The sequence below is a fragment of the Peromyscus eremicus genome, chromosome 1 (assembly GCF_949786415.1).
Source record: "Peromyscus eremicus chromosome 1, PerEre_H2_v1, whole genome shotgun sequence".
In the NCBI taxonomy this organism is placed as follows: Eukaryota; Metazoa; Chordata; class Mammalia; order Rodentia; family Cricetidae; genus Peromyscus; species Peromyscus eremicus.
In genome coordinates, this window is record NC_081416.1 from 3,658,706 (window position 1) to 3,683,658 (window position 24,953).

Consider the following 24,953-nt stretch of genomic DNA (forward strand, 5'->3'; position numbering starts at 1 on the left):
TCAAAGAATCTGGAAAGAAATGAACATCACACTCAGCACTACTGAAGGTATTTTCTAGATAAAGGCATCATTTATCTTAGGGCTGTGATGCCTGGAGATGAGGGATGTGCTCCACAGGAAACACAAAATCAAACACAGAGGTTTTCTTTCTAATCATTGGTTTTTAAACCACTGCTAGAGACTGAGTTTGTGCACAATGTCAGAATCATTCTGTGTATTAACTGTCTCCATGTTACAAATAATGCAACTGAGTTACTGTGAAAGCAACACTATAGAATTTGATAACAGTAGAAAGCAAATTTATTCTAAATTAAGTATGAAATAAGGAATTAAGATAGCTTTATCCTGCCATGTAGTTACTTAGTCCTGTACAATGCATAATCAGCCTACATAAAATTATCATACTAGAAGCATTTTCCCTCAAGTTAGAACCAGATGGATAGACTCCGATATTCACAAGTGGAAACATTTAGCTTAGGAAACAAAGCACCCATAAAGTCTGTGCTGGGTTAAACATGCACACTTATGGCCGAATGTTATAACCAACAAAGAATTCTACAAGTGTAATGGTACCATGCAGGAGGATACTCAACATACGTGTGAGTATTTGTCTCAATTGTAACTTTAGGACTGTGGTCAAATTCTTTGATTAAGCATCAATTTACAAAATATGGATGAAGTTAATACAGAACACTGGAAGCATTATCACTTACTTTAACAGTCAACTTTTATTGTATCGACGACAATGTCATAACTCAAACTCTTTTCATATCATTATATAATAATTCAAGCAATATATTACAATATAGGAACACTACATAGGCTTAAAAATGAACATAATTTAGAAATATATGTATATAAACATTCATGTATTCAACAACAATTAATGAAAAAAGAGGCCATAAATTTGAGAGAACAAGGAAGAATTATAAGGGATTGCTTCGAGGGAGAAATGTAATTATACTATAATCTCAAAATTTTTAAAAAAATGTAAAAATAAAAATAAATAAATAGTAAACACACATAACAGGTACAAGTCTGCTTTTTTACACTACCTAGAAGAACCATCCACAGATGACACCTCCCACAGTGAGCTGGGCTCTTCCCCTAAATATTAATTACAAAAATGTACCACAGGCTTGGCCACAAGACAATGTGCTTGGGGCATTTTTTCAACTGAGGTTTCCTCTCCAAAATGACTGCCTGTGTCAAGTTGATATAAAACCAGGTGGCATAAGGTGCTTGTCTTGCAATCCAGGTGACCTGAGCTCCATCTCTGAAATCCAGGAAAAGGTGGAAGGAGAGAAAAATCACCCCGAAGTTGTTCCATGACTTCAACACATAGGCCATGACACACATGTCAGCTCGTGTTCTCTCTCTCTCTCTCTCTCTCTCTCTCTCTCTCTCTCTCTCTCTGTTTCAAAATAACAAAATATTTAAAAACTTTGAAGAAAACCACTGTTGGGAAGAGGTACAAAAAAAGAAAAGAGTCCAAGATGTGCAGGAGCTTCTATCACGACAGTAATATGTAATTCAATGCCTAATATTCTTTGTATTACATAGACAACAATAAACACAACTCATACTCACTGAAGTTGGATACATTTCAAAGGGATGCACCAGATAAACACTTGGCATTGATTAACTCTATAGCATAACCCTTTAAAAGTTGGCCCTAACAATACTTGACACTTTTTAACAAATTTTAATCTCTCTCAAGTAGGATGTTTTACAACAGATAGAACTATAACCACTGCTGATAGGATGACAGTTCTGATGTGTGCATCACTGCACCCATGAATGTAAACAATGTTATCTTTGTCGGTGACAGTATGTGAAATATCTTTTCAACTATTGAAAAACCATTTATGTTCTCAGTGTCTGTGATACTGGTGTTATATTTAGGAAGTAGTCTCCTGTGCCTATGCGTTCCTGAAACTGAGAAGCTTCTGTAAGGCAAAGGACACAGTAAATAAGACAAAACGACAGTCTACAGAATGGGAAAAGATTTTCACCAACCCCACATCTGACAGAGGGCTGATCTCCAAAATATATAAAGAACTCAAAAAACTGGACATCAAAATAACAAACAATCCAATTAAAAAATGGGCTATATAGCTAAACAGAGAATTCTCAAAGAAAGAATTTCAAATGGACGAAAGACATTTAAGGAATTGCTCAGCATCCTTAATTATCAGGGAGATGCAAATCAAAACTACTCTGAGATATCATCATCTTACACCTGTCAAAATGGCTAAGATCAAAAGCACTGCAGACAGCTTATGTTGGAGAGGATGTGGAGCAAGGGGAACACTCCTCCACTGTTCGTGGGAGTGCAAACTGGTACAGCCACTTTGGAAATCAGTATGGCGGTTTCTGAGAAAATTGGCAATCAATTTATCCCAAGACCCAGCTATACCACTCTTGGGCACATACCCAAGGAATACTCAATCAGACCACAGGAACACATGCTCAACTATGTTCATAGCAGCATTATTGATAATAGCCAGAAACTGGAAACAACCTAGATGCCCCACAACTGAAGAATGGATTAAGAAAATGTGGTACATTTACACAATGAAGTACTACTCAGCAGAGAAAAACAATGACATCAAGAAACTTGCAAGCAAATGGATGAAACTAGAAAATATCATCCTGAGTGACATAACCCAGACTCAGAAGGACAAACATGGTATGTACCCACTCATAAGTAGATTCTAGATATAAAGCAAAGGGTAATCAGGCAACAACCCACAACTCGAGAGAAGCTAACTAACAAGGAGGTTCCAAAGAGGGATGCATGGACCACCCTGGAAAGGGGAAACAGATGAGCTCTCCATGAGTGAACTGGGGATGAGGGGTGGGCAATGGAGGGCAGGGGATAGAGGATGACAACATAAGGGAATGGGGTGGTTGAACTGGAACAGGGAGGGAAGGGGATGCAATGAAAGAGATACCATGATAGAGAGAGATATCATGAGGATAGAGAAAAACCTGGTGCTAGGGAAGCTGCCAGGAATATCCAAGGATGACCCCAGCCTGGGCTACTAGCAATAGTGGAGAGGGTACCTGAACTGAACTGGCGTGCCCCAGAGATCAGACTGGTGGATACCCTAACCATCATCATAGAACTTTTCTCCAATGACTGATGGAAGCAGATGAAGAGATCCACAGCCAATCACTAGACAGAGATCCAGGAGTCCAGTCAAAGAGAGAGAAGAAGGATTCTCTGAGCAAGTGCATCAGGATCATGATGGGGAAACATATGGGGACGACCAAACCAAACTAGAGGGAACTCATGAAAGTTGGATCAATGGCTGTGGAGGCTACATAGGACTGGACTAGGCCCTCTGCATGGTGAGACAGTTGTGTAGCTTGATGTGCTTAGGAGGCCCTCTGGGAGTAGGATCAGAATTAATCTCTGGTGCATGAGTGGGCTTTGTGGAGCCCACTACCTACGATGGGACACATTGTGTAGCCTTGAGGCAGGGGGAAGGGCTTGGACTTGCCTCTACTGAATGTGCCTCCACATGGGAAGCCTTGCCCTCTTGTGGGAAGGAGTGGGGGATGGGTTGGGAGGGGAGGCTGGGGGATATGAGGAGGGAAGAGGGGGAATCTTTGATTGGTGTGGAAAATGAATGAAAAAAATTTCTTAAGAAAAAGAAAAATGATTTATGAAAACAAAGATTATTAAGTTTAAATTTTTAGAAGTACAATAAGTAATTTAATTTGTTTCTATTTTCTTTTTATAAATATCAATTTTACATGGTTAAGTCAGTCTTTAAATAATCCTATGAAAGGTATTTCAATAATTATAGAATAAACATTCTCAGTGGTGAGGGAGTACTGTGCTGGAACTAAGAAAGCATTGCTCCTCCTTCCTATGTGTTACATCAAATAAGGATTGATCATGTCTTCATATTACAGAATCTGCAGTATATTCCCACCATAACAAACAGGGGCTTAGGGTACATTATAAATGGTCAACTATAAATCAAACCTGCTTTCATGAAGTCATCTTTGGAATTCTATATACAGTTCATTGAGCTTGGATTTTGGAATCTGACAGACTTGACTTTGAATTTTAGCTTCTCCAGATAACATGTGCAAGCACTCCCCTCTAGAGTCCATAAGTAGGAAAAAGCAAATGCTTATCTCTTAGGACAAAGATAAGCCAAGTCTAAACTTTTACATTCTTCTTTCTTGTCTCTAATTTAAGTATTTGTTTGTGACTGGTTGTATATGTAACCAACCATCTTATTAAATAAGAAACACAGAACCAATGCAAAGAGGAAAGCCAAGAGATCAGAGCTAAGAGCCTTACCCGTCTGCTGCAGCTATCCTCTTCAGCCAAGAGACCTCTCCGAAAGAGAGCTACTTTCTGTCTGTTTGTCTTTATATAGACTTTCTGTTCTGCCTTCTCATTGGTTGTAAACCCAACCACATGACTGCCTCATCAATGCCTGTTTGTACAGACCTCCAGATCTTCTATGGTTATTATTGAGATTAAAGGTGTGTGTCTCCAATGCTGGCTGTATCCTTGACCACACAGAGATCTACCTAGCTCTGCCTACCAAGTGCTGGGATTAAAGGCGTGCGCCACGAACACCCAGCTCTGCTATGGCTTGCTATTAGCTCTGACCCCCCAGGCAACTTTATTTATTAACATACAAATAAAATCACATTTCAGTACAAATAAAATATCACCGTATTTCCCCTTTTCTATTTTAATAAAAATAAAAAAGGAAAAAGGTTATAACTAACATAAGAAAAACTATATACAAAAGTACAATAACTACATACAATATATACAAGTAATAAATACATAAACAATGTCTAGTCCATTTGTATTTGACAAATTCAGAGAAAATAAATCCATTATCTATCCTATTTTGGTAAGTCCAAAATGTACCTAATTCACTTTCCATCCTAACTAGTCTTCAACTATAACTATCACCATAACTGGTAGTGCCCACTTCCATGCACATAATGCCATTCCCACAAGCACAAGTTATCAGAAAGAGCATGCTGTATATGTCCCAGATAAAGAAAGTTTTAAGATGCACAACTTTCTGAGGCTAAGATTTAGTCTGACTGATTCGCTTGTTTTCTGAATAGACTTGGAACAATACTTCAGGAAGTCACTGGAAGAAAGAACAGCATCTTCCATATTAACACTTCTGTACTTCATTCTGTTTTCAGCTACAAACATCTCAAAGTAAGGAGGCAGAACATACTTCAAGAACATTTTGAAATAATATGAAATTGTTTTCATATGCAAAAGGCCTCTATTCACATCTTTCAATGAGTTTACTTTGAAGAACTAGGCAGTTATATATATGTAGAATATATTATTTAAAATCTAATTACTAGATTAAAGAAGGTTTCTTTATACTGAAAAGATGATATATGTAGTTCACATGTTGTAATTGATGCCCAAGCATACCTCTCCCTTGTTTTAAAAGCAAATCACGACCTGATGCTAGAGTATTGTATTTTTTCTGTCACTCTAAGCCCAGACTTTAGAGGGAAAGTCTCTTCTCTGCTCCAGAGTGAACATCTGCATCAAAACTGGAGATGATAAATCAAGCAAACAAAGCCTGGGAACAACAACAGTGGCCAAGCTGCCAAGACATCCACAATAAAATGACATAGAGCCTATTCAAGAGGGGGAAATCCATGTCTGATACTGTAAAGTTATGTGAGAACTTGACCTGGAGATGCCTGAGATGATAGAAGAGAATCTACTTCTGTCATTTTCCTAAATTAACACAGCTGCCAACTGTATTCTCAATATTTTCCTTGTATCCACAGGGAATTGCAATGTTAAGTCCCCATCAAAGTTCTTTCTGCAGAAGACAGGGGCTACTACAGAGATTCACAATGGTCAAAATTTAAAGAAGTCTAATGATGGGGTGCTCGGCACAAACCCAGCCATTTAAAGCCGGGAAATATCAAGAGTAGGGGATGGGGCAGGGGGCTTTTAAGAGCCAGAGGACAGGGATGGCTGCAACAAGGTAGTTTCTTCTAGACATGACAGTGTGCCACACCTACGAACTCTCCACAATAGGGCTGCTTACAAAACCACTCCAGGAGACAGGACAATGTGGATGGGTGAAAATTCCTCAACTGCACCCTTCAATGAAGGGCTCTACAGAGTCAGTGGCTGCTGAAGGAGGAAGAGTTATCTACAAGGAAAGGCACCTGATAGGTTTCCCAATCCTAAGTGATCAGTCCTATACACATGTACATATAGGCAACATTAAATGAATTCAGTAGGGTGTGTGTGTGTGCATGCATGCAACACAGGAAGAGTTGTAAAGATGGGGAGGGTGGAAATGATGTAAATACAGTGTGCTCATTTATGAAATTATTGATTAATTAATGTTTTTAAATTTTAGATAAAGAATAAAATTTGGGAGAATAAAGACTTAAGCATGTATATCCAATACATTTGTGTACAGATGATTGTCTGAATACATAAAAAGAGAAAGTTACTATCACAGGCAATTTCTTAATCTACCTAAATAATTGGGCCCAAACAATGATAATACCCAACATTTTTAAAAACTATATTTCAGGAAATAATTTTCATATTTTATATTTTATTTAAAATCACTGCAAGTGTTTGCATATTGATTCTATATACATTTATCCAATACTTCACATTCCTAATTCACTTCCATTACTAATCTCACTTCCAAAAATTTTTCATAGATGATATCTCACCCCAGGGGTAACACAATAATCCAGGAGTTTCCTAAGTATTGTGTGTTTATATGTAATGTGTTGGATGTTGTTTGAAGATGGAGTATTGTCTCAAAACTTTAGCCTATGACCTTTCTGTCGTCATTAGTATTTACCAATCAGTCTGCAATACAGAAAGAAAAACACTTAAACTCAAAGCTCTTGCACATAAGTTTTAGTTTATCATTTTCAATTAAAACACAAAGCTAATGACAATAAATCCAAGTCTAGATTTTATGCTACACGACTCCAAAATGTATGGCTAAGTTCATAGGACATCTCTTTATGCCAGGTTTTTTATCTTACTTATTTTTTTTAATCTTACTTATTTTTAAGCACAAGAGGAGCACAATATTCTAGAAAGGTCTTGTTAAATACTGTGGTTAAATTCTGTATTAATATTTTTGAAAATCTGAAGAACTGGAAATTCAACTGAATTTATAAAGGAAATGAACTCATCATTTAAAGACTCCTGGATAACATGAAGCTGAGTAAGAATGAGGCTCCCCTTACTAAGGAATGTGGATTTTCCTGTTAAGACTCTCACTAAGACACACTCCAACTAAATCATTCAAGACATGGAAAAATAGAAAGTTTCCAAGTAGAAAATACTTCATTTCTTTTAACTATTAAATAGTCATAGTATTTTTGTTAGTCAAATAAATGATTATAATAAAAAGTTAGAACATCTTGATTTGTCTGTCTTAAGATAAGTATGAAACTTTCAAACTCAGAGCTGAATTGCTCAGTGGTTAGCACTTGTTATTCTTCTTGGCCTGGGTTCAATCCCCAGGACCCACATGGCAGCTCATAACTATCTGGAACTTCAGGTCCAGAGTGTCAGACACCTTCTTCTGGACTATGGACACGAGGCATTCATGTGGTGCACAGACATGCATGCAGACGAAACACTCACACACTTTTAAAAACATTCAAACTCCAATATTAAAATGAAGACACTCAAAACAGCAACTTGTCAATTTTTGGCACACATCTGGTGTAAACAAATATTTTTTGTAATGTAATGACCAGTTAAACTAGAATGTATCCTTGAAGCTAAATGTTTTCAATACCTGTGTAAAAAAGAATAAGCAGTGTTAACACATTCACCTTCCAGTGTGTTAATTTCCACTAAACAATACCCACCTATTGTTTCCATTCATTAGCATAGTCTGAAAGAAAGTTTTCATATTATGTGGAAGGTAAGTTACCATAGAAACCAAGTTGAAGAGGTAATATCAAAATTGAAGTCTTTATAGATTTTTAAGAGCCCTTAAATTCTTAGGTGTCTTACTCAATAGGAGTAATAATCATGTGTCTTATATTAAAATCATATTATAAAAATTATAGTCATGATTAAGAGAAACCAAGGTGTCAATGAATAAGAAATAATATGCTTGTGGTAAAACACAATACATGATTTTTCAAGTTATTCTCTGTAGCTGAAGTTTTCTCTAGTCCCGCCCAGGCCTTGCAGCCGCTCAGACCCAAATAAACACACAGAGGCTTATATTAATTAAAACTGTATGGCCTAATGGCTCAGGTTTCTTGCTAGCTAGATCATATGTCTTAAATTAACCCATTTCTATAAATCTATACCTTGCCACATGGCTCGTGGCTTACCGATATCTTTACATCTTGCTTCTCATGGCAGAGGCTGGCAGCCTCTCCTGACTCAGCCTTCCACTTCCCAGAATTCTCCTTGTCTGTTTATCCCGCCTATACTTCTTGCCTGGCTACTGGCCAATCAGCATTTTATTTACCAACCAATCAGAGCAACACATTCACAGCATACAGAACATCCCACAGCAATTCTCATTTTAAACAGTCCTTATATTTGGAAAAGTACAATTTTATAAAACAATCACAAAAATTCTAAGAAAAAAATATCATTGCAGATAAACCAACATTCTGGCCATCACAGCTGACCCCAAATGTAACAATAATTAGTAGCTCTGTGTTTCTGAGAGAGAAAATCAGACCCATGTAAACAATATGAATGAGGGCCTCACACTGAGGGCACATTAAGAGTCTTAGCCAGTGCTGAGTTAGAAGTGAAGGACAGGAGACCTGCCTCTGCTCACCTGCTGTCTGAAATACAATTATCACTGTGAGCACATGATGACTTGAAAGGGTTTGGAGATCAGAAACAAAGACAGCGAGTCACCTTTCCTTTATTACCTAATGACATCGCTAGTGTCACTGGACTTTCCAGGCTTTATGAAAACAAACATAAATATAAATAATTCTTCAATAAAATAAAAATCATTGTCTAAATTGGTCTCCAATAGTCAACCAAGATAATACCATGTCTACTGTGGACATTAACATATGACATTTTCCTACAACATTTAATGTCTTTCATTTAAAGGTATTTAGTAAAACTGAACTGAAGAAAAATCCACAACATATATGATCCCCCATGCAATACGGCTTAACAGGTTCTCACCCTGGTAGATCTGTCTGTCTGGGCTGAGGTAAGCAAATCACATTTATGACAGAGAAGTCTATCTCCCTGTCCTTTAAAGACAAAGGCTTCACACCGAGAGGAAACCACAGCCATAACAACATGCTTTCATGTACTGCAGTACCTAATAATCATATTGTAGCTCCTCAGCTCCTCACTGGTTTTCTCTAATAATTTCCATGTCCACAGATTATTTTGGAAGGTTTTAACATACAATCAAAACGTAAGTTTGTTTTAAAACTTCTAAAATGAAACAACAATATAGCATTGCTACTCTGAGGTGACAGAATATTAAACAAAATCCATTTGTCATTTAAAGAGGGAACGTAGATATATAAATAATTGTTTTTTTCAAAGAGTAAATATATGTTTTATTTTCACATAGTAAATAATTGTACTGATTCTAAGCTTACTTAATATAAGTGATGAATCCTAAATATAAATTCAAACTGAGCTTAGTTAAATGTCACAAGCTCTTTATAGTGATAAGGAAATTCAACAGCACATACTAACGGTCAGATGCAGCAAACAGTAGAGGAACTGTGCATCTCTGCACAGCACTGCAGCTGCAGAGCTGAGCTTTGTATACTCTGAGAACAGATATCTAAACACCGTTCTTCAGAATGCAGCACAGAAGCCACTCCTGGGTCATTTGTTTCCTAACGGTTAGGGAAATAGATAGTCACCAGGTCTAGTCCATTGCCAGTGACCTTCCCATTGACTGCCTACCATCATGATTTATGGCTCTACTTCTTATACTACACTATACTCTGCCAGGAACAGAGACCATTAGAATCCACATAGAATTCCATGTATGTGTGTATTTATTAAGCTCCTTACCAAGATTACTCTCTTATCATGGAACTCCATCATGTCAAAACTCATTGATGCTGTACTAGCCATATTGAATCACAGATGAACACAAGACTAAGATAAACAGAAACTCCGAGAGGGGAACTCCAATTTCCAAGTACCTTAAAGCAGGCACTGGGTTTTGAAAATATAGGTAACTTGTGAATTTGAGTCATATTAACTCATTCTATACCTTCAAGTACTCTAGGTTGTTTCAATTAGCTTGAAATATTTTCTTATATGTGGAATTCCATAGGCACATAAAAATGCTGGGAAATGTGCAGCAAATAATTTGCCAGTGATGCTAATTTTAGAATAATAACATTAATAGAACATAATTTCCAATCAGTAAATGGAAACTAAGAGTTTTTACTATATAAGCTATAGAGCAATAAATCTAGCTATTTTGTTCATCAGTTGAGCATGTTTCTTGCTTCTTTCCACTAACCAATGTATCAAAAGACAAGGAACTATGTTTTCTAATGTGCTTACATCATAAGATGCAACTTCGTGAAAGTGTAACCCTTCTTTAACCAATATTAGAATTATAAGGAACACCATGACTGATTCTGACACAGAAGTGCATCAAACTGACCTGTTTCTTTTAGACATAACTAGGTAATCAGATGATCAAGAAATGGCAGAATGGAATCACTCTTCCCCCACAGAAACACTGCTACAGTAATAGATATCTTCCCTAAAGCAAAAAGAGATAAATACACTCGGAACTGTTTTAACTTCAACAGATCCACTGCTATACAGCAGCACTCCTACACCATAACTAAATGTCAAAGTAAGGGTTTACTGACTACTTAACAAAATTAATATCAGTATTCACTATGAATTCTAATTCTATCAAAAAATCTAACATACACACACACACACACACACACACACACACACACACACAGATACTGTCTTGAAATGATTGTGGTTGTCAACTCTGAAATTTTTTTTTTGTTTGGTTTTTGTTTTGTTTTATTTTGTTTTTTGGACAGGATTTCTCTGTGTAACAGCCCTGACGGTATGGGAACTTGCTCTGTAGACCAGGCTGGCCTCGAACTCACAAGAGATCTGCCTCCCAAGTGCTGGGATTAAAGGTGTGAGCCATCACCACTACCCAGCTCAACTCTGAAATTTTAAAAATAGAAAACTTCTCAATGTTAATGTGTAAAATTTATTTTGTATATGTACTTGAAAGGGCATATGTATGAGTTAGCAGAGATCCATGATTGCTCAAACCCTCACAGAGATTAGAGAATGTGACTGCTACCTCTCTCCGTCGAGAAGCCCAGCAAGTCTGTTTGATCTTCCAAACCACAGCAGCCACCAGCAGTAAGGATAAAAAACAACTAGAAAATAAAGCACAGATAAGTGTGTTCAAAATACACTTGAAATATGCAGTAAAGGAAAATAACAAGGTAAATTAAAATATAGAGAAGAACTTGTCATGATAAATATTTTGAAAGAATTTCTTCATAATCAACTCACTTGTTTCTTTGTGAACTGTTTAATTTCCTGGTTTGTACACCAACAAAATCACTCAGGATAACAATGATTAATATCTATATAAGGTACAACATTTTAGAGGACACATTCCACAAACTGTTTCAACTGAACTTTGCCTGTAATTTAACTAAACGTTCTTTATCCTATCAACAGACTCATTTCTCATTTGATAATGGGAACTATTCATTCTCTGAAATTTCCTAAGTCGTTTGTTTTCTTTTATCTTTTTTGACCCACTGTAAGTGATATCTGAACACCGGTGACGGAACAGGAAAGCCAACTCTTGAGAGTTGTCCCTGCTGTCACATGTGACTGAAGCATGTAGGCACCCCCTCCCACAAAATAAAAATGAATAAGTGGATATTTCTTAAAACTAATATATCATTTTGAAGAAAAAACTAACATGTCAGTTTGGAGAATGCACTTCTCTTTTTCTCAAAAATAGATTTCCGTTCTCAGTGGGAAGACATTTTTCATAATTAGTGTATGACCCTGTGCTTAACCACAATCCTGGCAGAGACAGCGGGCATTTGGGAGAGACAAACAGGGGATTAATTTTGCAAATCTTTATCTTTAGTACTGCCAAAATTATAGCATCTTATCATTAAAAAGGATTTAGAAGATTATTTAGTTCAAAATCCTGTCTAGAAAAGAAATCCCTGGTAAACTCTGAGAGTGACGAAGTATGCAATTTACCTAATTAAACAATCGTCTGGGAAACAAGTCAATGCTTTCCACTTTTAGTTAACTCATACTATGAAAACATACTCATTTCAGCCACTTAATACCAATTCTATTCTAGGTAAACCTGAATCCGAGTGCTACCTTCTGAAATTTCGCATTTATCCGAAACGGCCTCCCTGGCACCCTCAGGTTGGGCTGAGCAGTTCCCAACCAGGCATGCTTTACCCTCAAGGAGACATTTTTAAGTGTCTAGAGGCATTTTTATTGTCACCATTTGATTGACAATGTGGGATGTTGCTTAACTCTCTAAAATATACAACATACATATGCATATACACGCGCACATACGTGTGCATACACACACATGTGCACACGCGCGTGCACACACACACCAGATTTTACATGCACATTTTTATATGCACAGACTGCCAGAGTTGTCTGAGCTAAGAAGCTCTGTCTTGCCGGGCAGTGGTGGCGCACGCCTTTAATCCCAGCACTCGGGAGGCAGAGCCAGGCGGATCTCTGTGAGTTCGAGGCCAGCCTGGGCTACCAAGTGAGTTCCAGGAAAGGCGCAAAGCTACACAGAGAAACCCTGTCTCGAAAAACCAAAAAAAAAAAAAAAAAAGAAGAAGAAGAAGAAGCTCTGTCTCAATCTCAATTACTTCCATAGAAACTACATTTCTCCTGCTACTCTCAGGTTAGCAGTGTAAATATTAACAGTGTTGAAAATTGGTACTTTAGCATCTGAGGGTCCATTTTAATTTCATAAGATCATTACATCTTTAAATTTTTTAGCACAAAAGCTACAAGCTTGCCATTCCAAACTGAACTCATTGATAACACTCAGAATACAGATGACTACCATCAATGAATGATATGTATGAGAACTGTGAGTAGTTTACTCTATTCTGCTAAGCACTCTGATGTCCCTGTACCGGGCCCTGCGCTTATTTAAAGATGAGGTATGAGACATGAAGAGGACTCCTGAGTTTCCTATGCTTCACAAGTATTAACTTAAAACTTTGTCCCTCTGAAATTTTTATTCCAGTTAAATGTAAAACCAGGCAATCTTATCATTTTTCATACTTAATTTGACCCTAATTTTGTTATTTGTTTCCTTAAGAACAACAGTAGATGATAGCCTATATACAAAAGTCAATTTATACTAAACCTAATACCACAGTATATTTCATTTGTTGTTCTGCAAAGTACTAGTATTTATGGCACAACAGGTGCACAATTGGAATTACTAGAAATGAAGATGTTGGATTTCTCCTAGAAGATTTAAAATTCCTTCTCATTTCCATTCCTTGACTCAAGTAAAGAGAATCACTTTTATGATAATTATGAACAACATAAAGTATGAAGCCTTTGTAACCATCTTCTTTGGAGGAAGAATACAGAATTAGAGGCTTAATGCCCAACAGTCCCCATAGAATTCTTGTCAGGCAGTAGATAGAGGGATGGTGTTACATTAGCCTTTGATGACTCATCCTGGACTCACAAGTAATAACAGAATTTACAGTTCCTAAATTCCCAGAGAAGCATCATGGGGAAGGGCTCTGCATGCTGCTTCCGTCCATTCCATTTTGCATGAAGAGAAGTAAACTTTGATTGCATTAATTCACTGAAATGCATTGGTCTATCTCTTTAAATTAGCTTTTCCTGATAGTTAAACCAAAGTTTTTAATGGGTAGCATCAAATGCCTGTCTCCTTTAATCTATTTTCATTACTATTTTTGCACAAGAGGAAAATCAGTTTTGGCTACTTTCTTTGAGATTTCTTTCTCCATAAAATGGCTTCCGTAAGCGTCTGGGATGGACACCGAGGAGACCAGATATGTGGGCTTTCAAGAAAAGAGCAAAGAAAGAAGGAGAGGGACAGGGACCAGAGTGGGGAAGGGGGAGACAGAGGGAGGGGTAAGTGGAGGGAAAGGAAGAAGAGGAGGGTGGACAACATAGGGGAAGAGAAGAGAGAAAATTATGTGGTCTGATAACAGTACCAGAGTTTTCAGGGATTCAACAAATCTATGTAATGAATGTAGTAACAAAAATAATAATAAAAGAAGCACACAAACTAGAGATGAGGTGAAAAACTTAGACACTTAGGAAGAGATACTGCAATAATTTGATCATAGCCTTTATAAAGCGATCATTTATTACAGAATTCCTAATACAAAAACATGGAGCATTCAGCAATATCATGTAGATCAGTGGTTCTCAATCTTCCTTTCCTCGTGTTGTGGTGACCTCCAACCATTAAAATATTTTCATTGCTAGTTCATTAACTTCTAGTTCATTGTGCTACTTCTATGAATCATAATGTAAATATCTTACATGAAGGATATCTGATATGCAAACCCTGTGGGGGTCCTGACCCACTGGTTGAGAACCACTGACTTAGAGCAGAGCACAGGTCACAGTATGTCATGAGCCTGTACTGCAACCAGCAGCCAGAGCCAAAACAAACAAACAAAAAACCTCTGATGCAACAAAAGAGAAATAATCTTCCCAACATTTTATAGATTACAGTTTAACTGAACATAAGCAATAAATATTAAATATTTAAAATTAGTTTGCATATATTCTTCTTGTATTTTACTGTAAAGCCTTGGAAACTAGTACAGTGTTAAGATACAAGACTTTATTGTATTTTTAAACTAACTTCTCTTAATAACTGATATCCCAAAACACACCTTCCAATGACTTGTCAATTCCCTAATACACGAAGATTCTATTCTCACCAATGAAATGTTAACAAAAATAAACCAATTCAAAAACAGTAATGTCCAGAAAATTACAAAGAATTTGGGTTTGTCAATTTGTCCATCTGCTAAGAGTTGAAGAGTAAATAAAGCCATGTGAACTATAGGGAGAAACATTACGTTGATTGTAAAAATTGCACAGCACACTAGCTTGTGACCGCAGGGTGACCGCAGGCAGAGCAAGCCTGATCCGAAATGTGAATGCTCCAAAACCCCAGCATGTAAAGTGCTGACCTGCTCCAACAAGTGGTAGATTTTACAGCTGACCTAACACAGTGTAGAGAAAACAGGGTCACTAAAAACATTGCATAAAATTACCTCCAGCCTATGTATATAAGGTATATACAAAACATACAATTGTTTTGTTTAGATGTGGATTCCATAACCAAGCTATCTCATTACATACGAAAACATTTCAAAATGGGGTGGGGTGGGGGGGTCTCAAGCATTTTCAATAGGAGTAATTACCTTGTACACTTAGGATACTCTACCAGTAAGATAATTTCAAATACAAGTAATAGAAAACCTAACTGAAATTGGTATAAAAACATGGGTCTTAAACATACTCCCCAGTGTGAACTTACGTATATAGCCATAAGATTCGTCCCGTTAAGTCTCCCCTCACTGAGGCAGAGAGGAGCTCATGGGGCAGTGTCCTTCACCAAGGTTCTAAGGCAGCTCACAGCTGCTTGGGGAAAGGGGCTCATGAAACCTGGCACCAACCGAGCTCATGCAAGTGGTTAATGGCATTGGGGAGAGTTGTCTTCAGTAGTCTCCATGCTCCTGGAAGCAAGCCCAGATAAACTCATTGATTTGGCAGTGCGAAACTGGGGGCAATCATGACTGGGTCTGTCACTGCCACCCTACCGGGGTTGAGGGGACATTTAATGTCAAAACCCTAAAGAAGGGACTTAAGTTTAACTATTTCCATAAAGCAGGCCCCCAACACGGTAAGATCAGTGTCTGTCCCAGTCTGCTTTTTGTTGCTTTTCTTCCCCAAAGGTAACCTGGGGAAGAAAGGGTTAAATGGCCTACAGGTTACAGGCCAACACCCAGGGAAGCCAAGGCAGAAACCTTGAGGTGGGATCTAAAGCAGAGACCATGGAGGAGCACAACCTGCAGCCTGCTTGGCTACCTTTCATACACAACCCAGGTCTACCTGCCTAGGGGTGAAGCACTCAAGGTGATCTGGGCCCTCCTGCATCAGTTAGCATTAAGACAATGCTTCAAAGAGGTGGCCATTAGCCAATCTGAAGAAGGCAAATCCTCAAGTGAGATTCCCTCTTCCCAGCTATGTCTAGGTTTGCATAAAGTTCACAGAAACTAGTTAATACAGTGCTATCATAAGAAAAGAACAGAGCCGGGCGGTGGTGGCGCACGCCTTTAATCCCAGCACTCAGGAGGCAGAGCCAGGCGGATCTCTGTGAGTTCGAGGCCAGCCTGGGCTACCAAGTGAGTTCCAGGAAAAGGCGCAAAGCTACACAGAGAAACCCTGTCTTGAAAACCCAAAAAAAAAAAAAAAAAAAAAAAGAAAAGAAAAGAACAGAGAAGTCACACACCCTCCTTGCCTCACATAACATGGAAGAAAAGCCAAGAAGTTAAGAACAAGAAACCATTTGCCCTCTCACTCAAGGTCCTCATCGGAAACCCAAGTGCTGCCATCATCTGTTGAGCTTTCAAATCTATGAGTCAATACATCTCCACCCTTCAAGACACCTAGACTGTTGTGATTCAAGGTAGATGGAGTCCAAATGTTCTGATCTAGGATATACATAGACGGACAGATGATAGGAATGTCTGGAATATACATTTTGCTGTAAATCAACTTGTTTCTCAGACTTTTTTTTTTTAGCTTTTAAGAACAAATTTCAATGCCATAGCACCTTCTCCCACACTTTGGTAGGTGTACCCACTCCTAATCAAGCATCAAAGATGTACTAAATAGCTTTAGTCTACCATGAAGCTGATGAGGGATCAATCTCATTCAAATCAAACGGCTGTTATACATAAAATACAGTAAACGTATCACTTTTTTAAAGTTCATGAAGAAATACAGCTAGAGATTACACACCTACAGAGCATTTTGGAAAAGTGAGTATTCTAAAGCCTCGACTGGCTGGGGACACGGAAGGCTAACACTGAAGGACAGTATTCCTTGATGTACCATGATTGCAATTAATCTGGGTACTATCTAATAATTTAAATTTGTGACACAGATCAATGTACATGGTGTTTCTTCCATACTGGGTCGGTTTAGAATGACATCATTTGAAACCAGGCAATTGGATAAAAGCTTTTGATAAAGAATTCCTTCGCTATTTTTAAACAAGTGCATGCTCTTCTGTAAACCAATGTTCTGTAACCTAGGAAGAGAAACAAAATGCACACAGCTATCAGACTACCAGACAATATGCTCACGTAACCACCACCCATTCTCACCTGTTCAAACCATTCTGATTTAATATCAAAGCTTAGTTTCCCATTTCTGAACTTTATACAAATGGAATCCTATAATGTTTAATTTTTTTGCTTACTTCAGTTTCTTTCATACAACATTCTGCTGTCCATATTGCTCTTTTAACATTACTTTGTTCTTTTTCATGTTTCTACATTATTACATAGCATGGTCTTATTTTTCCAGTCTACTCTTTTTGAGCCTTTGGGATATTTCCAGTTGAGGCTATGTAAGAGATACTTCCTTAAATATGTGTGTTTGTTTGAGGTAATTTAGACAGCATACTTGGCTATAGCATCAGAATGCAATGATTGAGTGTTTCCACGGTGATGCAACACCTTTTCCAGTGCCTGGAGGATTTCTGGCTTCATGTCCTCCGCAGCACAGAGCATCATTTGTCTTTTCTACTCACTCCCAATACTGTGGTTTTAATTCAAAGTCCTTCAACATATTTCTATTATCTATTGGATATAACCTTTCAGGAAGCATACATTCAGTCTCATGCTATTTATTATAGAGGGGATGGTCTATTTTCAGACTTAAATTGAATTAGGAGTCATGTATCACATCCAAAGACCTTCCCTTTACATGAGAGACAACTATGACACGTCATGATGTGACTTGAAGTTTCATGATAAGAGTCTTCTGATAAACACTGACATAACTTTTGTAGCACTTCCATGTGCCATTTAAGAAAAGTTTCCCACTTTAAGACTATAAAGGATTCCTGGATGGCAGAATCTTTATTGATTTTACTGCCTCTTAAAACTTATTTGTATGTTTAGATGAGACAGTGGTCAGTTGTCATTTTTTCTCATCCATAGGAAACAGACCTGGCACCTGATGATAAAGCAGTCAACACTGACAGTCCTGCACATGGCAATAAAAGTTAACAATGGTCACTTCAATCAGAGCCACCCTGTAAGTTCCTGTTAGTTCCCTCGAAGTCATCTTTCTTCTGATATACTGACTTCACAGGATTTGTGTATGCCCTGTAGATAATATTAATATTCTTTGTTTCAGCTACTCATGGGCTGTGTGGACAGTGCCCCTGAATGTTTCATGGAGGGCAAGGGGACTGTCCCTAGTCAGTCTGACCCAGAGCTGAGTTCCCAAACCCTCTGCTCTCCTAACTATAATCAGACTTGCCTAGGTGAAACTCAAGAGTTCATCCTAGTTCTGAGACAACTGGGCAGGATGGCTCTTCTCTGTGTTATCTCCCAGCTCTTTATGGCTCCCTAGGCTCTACTTTTCTATATCTGACCAGCACTATTCATGTTCATAATCACACCATGTTCTGCTAAGGGAGAACAGAAAGACTGCAATGAGCATCACATGGTCCTCTATAACCTCACACTGAGCCTAACTGCACCCCCCTTTGAACTCTGCTCTTCCAGCTACCTATTCTCAACCACTTGTCACTCACTAGCAGTGTTGCTATGTGATTACCAGGATGAAGGAACTGTGGGGAAGATTAAAAACTGGGAGGAGCCTGGAAAGACAGCTCAGTGATGAAGAGCATCTGTGGCGTTTGCAGAGGATGGGTATTCAGTTCTTAGCACCAATATCAAGGGGGTTATAATTGCCTAAAACTCCAGTTCTAGATACTGGATCACATTCCCTCTTCTGGTGTCAGATGGTCATCTGAGTGAGACACAGGGACAGACAGACAGACAGATGGGAAGACAACATACATATATATTCGTTCTCTCTCTCTCTCTCTCTCTCTCTCTCTCTCTCTCTCTCTCTCTCTCTCTCTCTCTCTGATAAATCTTTTTTGTTTTGGAGGGTTTGCAGATATTTTGATCTTTGTTTGTCAGAAGTCATAAATACCTTCACAGTGCCTGAGCTGTATGGTTAATGCAATTATCTGGTTCTGGGTCTGTGTTAGACCCGATGGACTCCATCCACCACTGAGCATTATTAATTGACACTGAGATTTGGAGGCTTCGTGTTACAGACCCAGCAGCTTTACACACAGCTTTATCCAAAGTAACTGGCCCCAAAGACAGACAGTTCTAACCCAGAGGAGGCTATGAACTCAGGCAGCATGGCTGTCTATAGTGAGGGAAGAAGACGCAACATGCCTCAAATGACCTTCTCATACCAAAGAAATAATCCTCCAAAAGTGTCTTAAACACAGAATCACTAGTGAAAGTGATCTTATAGAAATTGTGTGTGTGTGTGTGTGTGTGTGTGTGTGTGTGTGTGTGTCCCCGCCTGTCCACATGCCCCAGTTCACATGTGGAGGTTAGATGAGAATTTGAAGGAGTTGCATTTTTCCTTCTTTCAAGAGAAGCCTGGGAACAGAATTCTAGTCATAAGACCTGGTGGCAAGCACCTTTACTCACAGAGGCACCTCACTGTCCCCAGCAGTCACAAACCACAGTCAATACTGAGAGCGAGAGAAATAGTCTACCACAGAAAGAGCACACCACTTGGCTATCCAAGAGCAAATGGTTGGCCCTGAAAACATACATACAAGTAACATTATATAGTCTGAGCAGGCTATATTTAGCACATGTACATTCATATACAAATATACAAGTAACAATTAATGAAAAAGGAGGCTATGAACTTGAAAGAGAGTAAGAAGCATACATGAGAGGGTATGGGGGGGAAGCGGGGGAATGCTGTAATTACATTTTAATCTCAAAGGGTAAAAAATAAATTAAATAAAAAATGGAGAGGATGTCCCCAATGACTCTGTCTGACCTTTAAGTATTTCCCTTCCAGAAATGAGAACTGGGGAATGTTCCCAGGCTGGGTGATGGAAACCAACTGCCATGAGCTGGGTGATGGTAACCACTGTCATGTGCTGGGTAATGGTAACCACTGTCATGTGTTGGGTGATAGTAACCACTGTCATGTGCTGGGTGATGGTAACCATGGTCATGTGTTGGGCAATGGTAACAACAGTCATGTACTAGGTGATAGTAACCACTATCATGTGTTGGACGATGGTAACCGTGGTCATGTGCAGGTTGATGGCAAACACTATCACATTATGGATGATAGTAATCATGTTCCTGTTGAGGCTTCACTATGTTTAGGCCAGGGGAGACTACAGGGAAAACTGGTAACCTTCCAATCAACTCAGCCATATTTCAAAGTCTGTTCTTCCTCTCGGCTCTGCCTGCTGACCTCACATAGTATAATTCACAGCCATCAAGGTGACTTAACAAATTTTTACACTGAAGTTTGGTGATGGTGGGTGGGGTTACTCAGAGAGGTTTCCTAAGAGTAGAACTTCATGTATGTTGAAAGACCAGTCTTTTCAACAAGTCAAGCTACAATAATTTGAAAGATACATATAAAATAATGAACTTTAGCTAAATTTCAATCAAAAACAACAAAAAAGGCTGACAAGGAACATAACCCTAAATATACAAAATAAAAATACAAAACCCTTAGAAAGCTTGATTTGGAAAGAGTCTTTTGTTCTAACACTAAAAACATAATTTAAAAAATTTATTTTGAATTTTATAAAAATTAAGGCTTTCTAAATCTATGAAAGGTACTATTAAGAGAATAAAAGGCAATGCAAAGACTGAAATCTCTGCAGATAATATATGTGGCAAGGAGTTATACTTCAGATATATAATGCATGTTAAAAATTCAACATTAAGAAAATGAAAGCAAATGAACAGAAGATGGACAAAACATTTGAAAACCACTTCCTCAAAGGAGATGAAAGGACGTCCAATAAAAACAGGAGAAATTACCAGTGGTTGATACAGCATCGTCTATTAGAGAATGGTGAATGAAATCACTTGATGTGATCATATCCATCATATCCACACTGTGTGTGTGTGTGTGTGTGTGTGTATCATATACCTATCATATACATGCTCTGTGTGTGTGTATGTGTGTATCATATACCTATCATATACATGCTCTGTGTGTGTGTGTGTGTCTGTGTCTGTCTGTGTCTGTGTGTCTGTGTGCGTCAAGGCCAAGCCCTGGTAAAGATGTGAAACACCTGGAGCTCTCTTGCTTTGCAATTCAATACAAACAGATACTGTCACTCTAAAATGACAGCAAATACAGTGACGATGAATGTACTTGTAACCTTTGACCTGCAATTGTACTTCTAAGAAGCTACCCTAGAGAAATAAAAACTTGTGTCCACAGAAAACATAAAGAAAGTATTTTGTTCCCTGACACTTTATTCATAATTGCAGAAAGGATAACCTCTGTCTCTGTGGGGACAAACTGTGATATGTCCATAAACAAAATCCTAATCCAACAATGAACGTAACAGGTTAGTGACACAAACAATTTGGGCAAATCTCAACGGAAATATGCTAGGGAAAGAAGCCCTTAAAACAGCATGTGGATGATGCAAGGGCAGGGCAGTCTGGGTAAGAAGAAAGCTGGCTACAAAGCTGTGGCCCGCTGACAGAGTCCTCCGGGTTTGAGAACAAAGTTGGAAATTACAAGAGAGCATAGGCCAGGCCCAGAAAATGAATCTGACTGCACATAACCTGACATGAAATGAGTACTCTCAAGTGAACGCACATAAACAGACAATGGGGAAGAAAAGTAACACGCCTTGCACCCACACAGGCACAGAATAATGCTGTGGGATGGTCTGTATGTCAAGTGTGTTGCTGATTGGTCAGTAAATAAATCACTGATTGGCCATTGGCTAGGCAGGAAGTATAGGTGGGACAAGGAGAAGAATTCTGGGAAGTGGAAGGCTGAGAGAGAGACACTGCCAGCCGCCACCATGACAACCAGCATGTGAAGATCCCAAGCCATGTGGCAAGGTATAGATTAATGGAAATGGATTAATTTAAGCTGTAAGAACAGTTAGCAAGAAGCCTGCCATGGCCATACAGTTTGTAAGCAATATAAGTCTCCGTGTTTACTTGTTTGGGTCTGAGTGGCTGTGGGACTGGCGGGTGAGAGAGATTTGCCCTGACCGTGAGCCAGGCAGGAAAACTCAAGCTACAGAATAAAGTGAAGTCGGGCCTGGTAACAGGAAACGAAACCAATAACTGGATCGGGAGTGAGAGTGGAGTAGGACATGAGCTGAGGCACACCACAGTGAGCCGTGGAGTGAGGCCCACAGTCCTGAGGGCTATTCACACCTGGAGACTCCTGGAAAGAGGCGGACTGGCAGGCAGCAAGCTCACTGAAGGGCAGGCTAGCTCGGGTTCACACGGCCGTTAGGGGTCAGTGTGAAGCTACAGACAGAACTGCTTTTGTCAGTAGTGTCTCACTGAGGAAAACGTGTGGAATGCTGGTGGAAATCACTATAAACTGCACTGGCACCAGTTTATTACCACCATATTAAATACACTGATTTATAAGGGCGAACAGGGCATAAACATCAATTCCCTTCCACAAAGAAACCAGGGAGAAAATTCCAGAGCCAATTTCCAATACAATAAGCATTTGCTCATAGATTCTACCTAGGGAGGTCCAGAGCCCAGGTCTCATTTGCATTAACATAACTATCATCTGAGCGTGTACTGTGGCCATCCTTCACAATGCTCTTGTCCTTGCTCTGATTTCTCTGTTAGTTTAGAATCATGTCAAATACTTCTGGGTCATGCCAAGGATTGTGTTTATTAATGACTTAGGTATATTTCTGTCTTTTGAAGATGGACACTACTATTTATTTCTATAACCATTTACTAAAATATTTTATCACATTCCCCACCAGCAATAAGAAAAATTTGTAGATCCTATAAATATGAAAAAAATGAGATTCAAAGGAGCTGGGTGACCTTCTTAAGACAGCACAAAGAGCTAAGATCAGAGCCAGGCCATATCTATAAATGATTTCCCTGGTTCTGACCCAATTGTGTTTACCACCAGAAGTCTGCAGAATAAGGAGGTAAAAACTCATGATCCAGTGTTTGAGAAGTGGCCTAGAATGCTAACTAATCTGAAGCTGGCTCATCCTTTCACAGGCTGACCCAGAACATTAAGAGGCAGGCTAGCCTGACAAGGGATGTCCATAAGCATTAACTTGTCTCAAATTTAGTGGCAGCCTTCTAAAAAAAAAGTTAATGAACTTCAAAATATTCTGCCTATGCATTTTCCTAACAATGAGAATGTTTTAAATTATCTCATTTACATTTCACTACTAGAAGAAATTTAAATGACAAAGAGCCCATCAAACATATTTGATCACACAAAGATTAGAATATTTTAATTCACTTTGTCTATAATGGCAACCTAATAAAAGGAGTCACCTCTGATATATGGTATGCATTAAACTAGCTTTCTTTTGCTTAATGAAAGAGCTATTGAATTTAAATATATGTACACAAATTCAGATGCTCCAAAACTTAAATATTCAAAGAATTTACATGTACATTCATTCACCTGTGAATTTTCACACATAACTAAACTTTCTAGTATATCTTGATCCATACTATTTTGCATCAAGTGTTTTAATTTTAATGCATTAAATAATGTTCGTTCAATTGTAACTTCTAGTGTTTTCCAAAAATACACTGTTTCTATCCTTAAAATTCATTTTATTCTAAGGAACAAAATCATAAAACATAAATAATTTAAGATGCTTCTCCAAGTTTTACCTTTCAGAAAAATGTTTAAAGTATGAATGGATTTTTGCACCTGTGACGGTAATATGCGGATGGTACTAAGTGTTAAAACGTTAAGTATTGCTGTACAGATAGGCAGACATGCTGGTTTTCAAAGCAAAGTGACCGACATGACAAAGACTTTGCAGGTAGAGGAACAGAGAAGGTGAAAAGTGAAGAAAAGAATGAAAACCCTGACTGGCAGGTGGAGATGAGAGATCAGACATGGTACGTATGGCCCTAGAGATGAATCAAGAGAGACTGTCGTAGACAGACTGCAGCTCAGTGACAAAGAACAATCAGTTAGTGGATAACAGAGAGTACCATCTCCAGAGATGCTTCTAGTTATTAAATGTACTCAGGCATGAGCTGGCTCAAGAACTGGAAAAATCGGGTTCACAGATTCAATTCCTCCACAGATGTTTTCCTGGATCACTGCCACTGCCATGAATTTCCATATGGCTCTTGGCTCCACAGCAAACACATTGCTTAGATGCAAGGACATTACAGTATCTTCCCCAAGCCCAGTGTCTCTCCATTTACCACCATGAGAATGAAAACGAGATTCCCTGCAGGTCTGCATGCTTCTGGAAACTAAGAACACCTTCCCCTCTCTAAGAAAGGCACGTCAATCAGCTACTGAAAAAGTAATGTCAATTAAAAAAATCAACCCACAGATGTCCATAATACACAGCATTTACTAAAGTTGTTTACGTTTGGAATTCCTTTGATCTTAAGAACTCAGGTTAATATGTAACATACTAATGATCTGGGGACCAGACTCTGTTCAAAGGCATTTATAGTACTTCTAGGTTAGAAACTCCTTGAAGGCTGGCCTCGAACTCACAAAGATCCACCTGGCTCTGACTCCTGAGTGCTGGGATTAAAGGCGTGCAACACCACCACATGTT

The 24,953-nt window shown here is 38.5% G+C and overlaps 1 protein-coding gene across 1 annotated transcript in view; it reads right to left on the bottom strand.

Annotated features, from left to right (window-relative positions):
- Atrnl1 (attractin like 1) overlaps positions 1–24,953 on the bottom strand; it is a 582,942-nt gene that overhangs the window by 349,483 nt on the left and 208,506 nt on the right. The window contains exon 26 of the mRNA XM_059256021.1: positions 11,340–11,418. Coding sequence (XP_059112004.1) covers positions 11,340–11,418 — 79 coding nt within the window. The remainder of the gene's footprint in view (positions 1–11,339; positions 11,419–24,953) is intronic.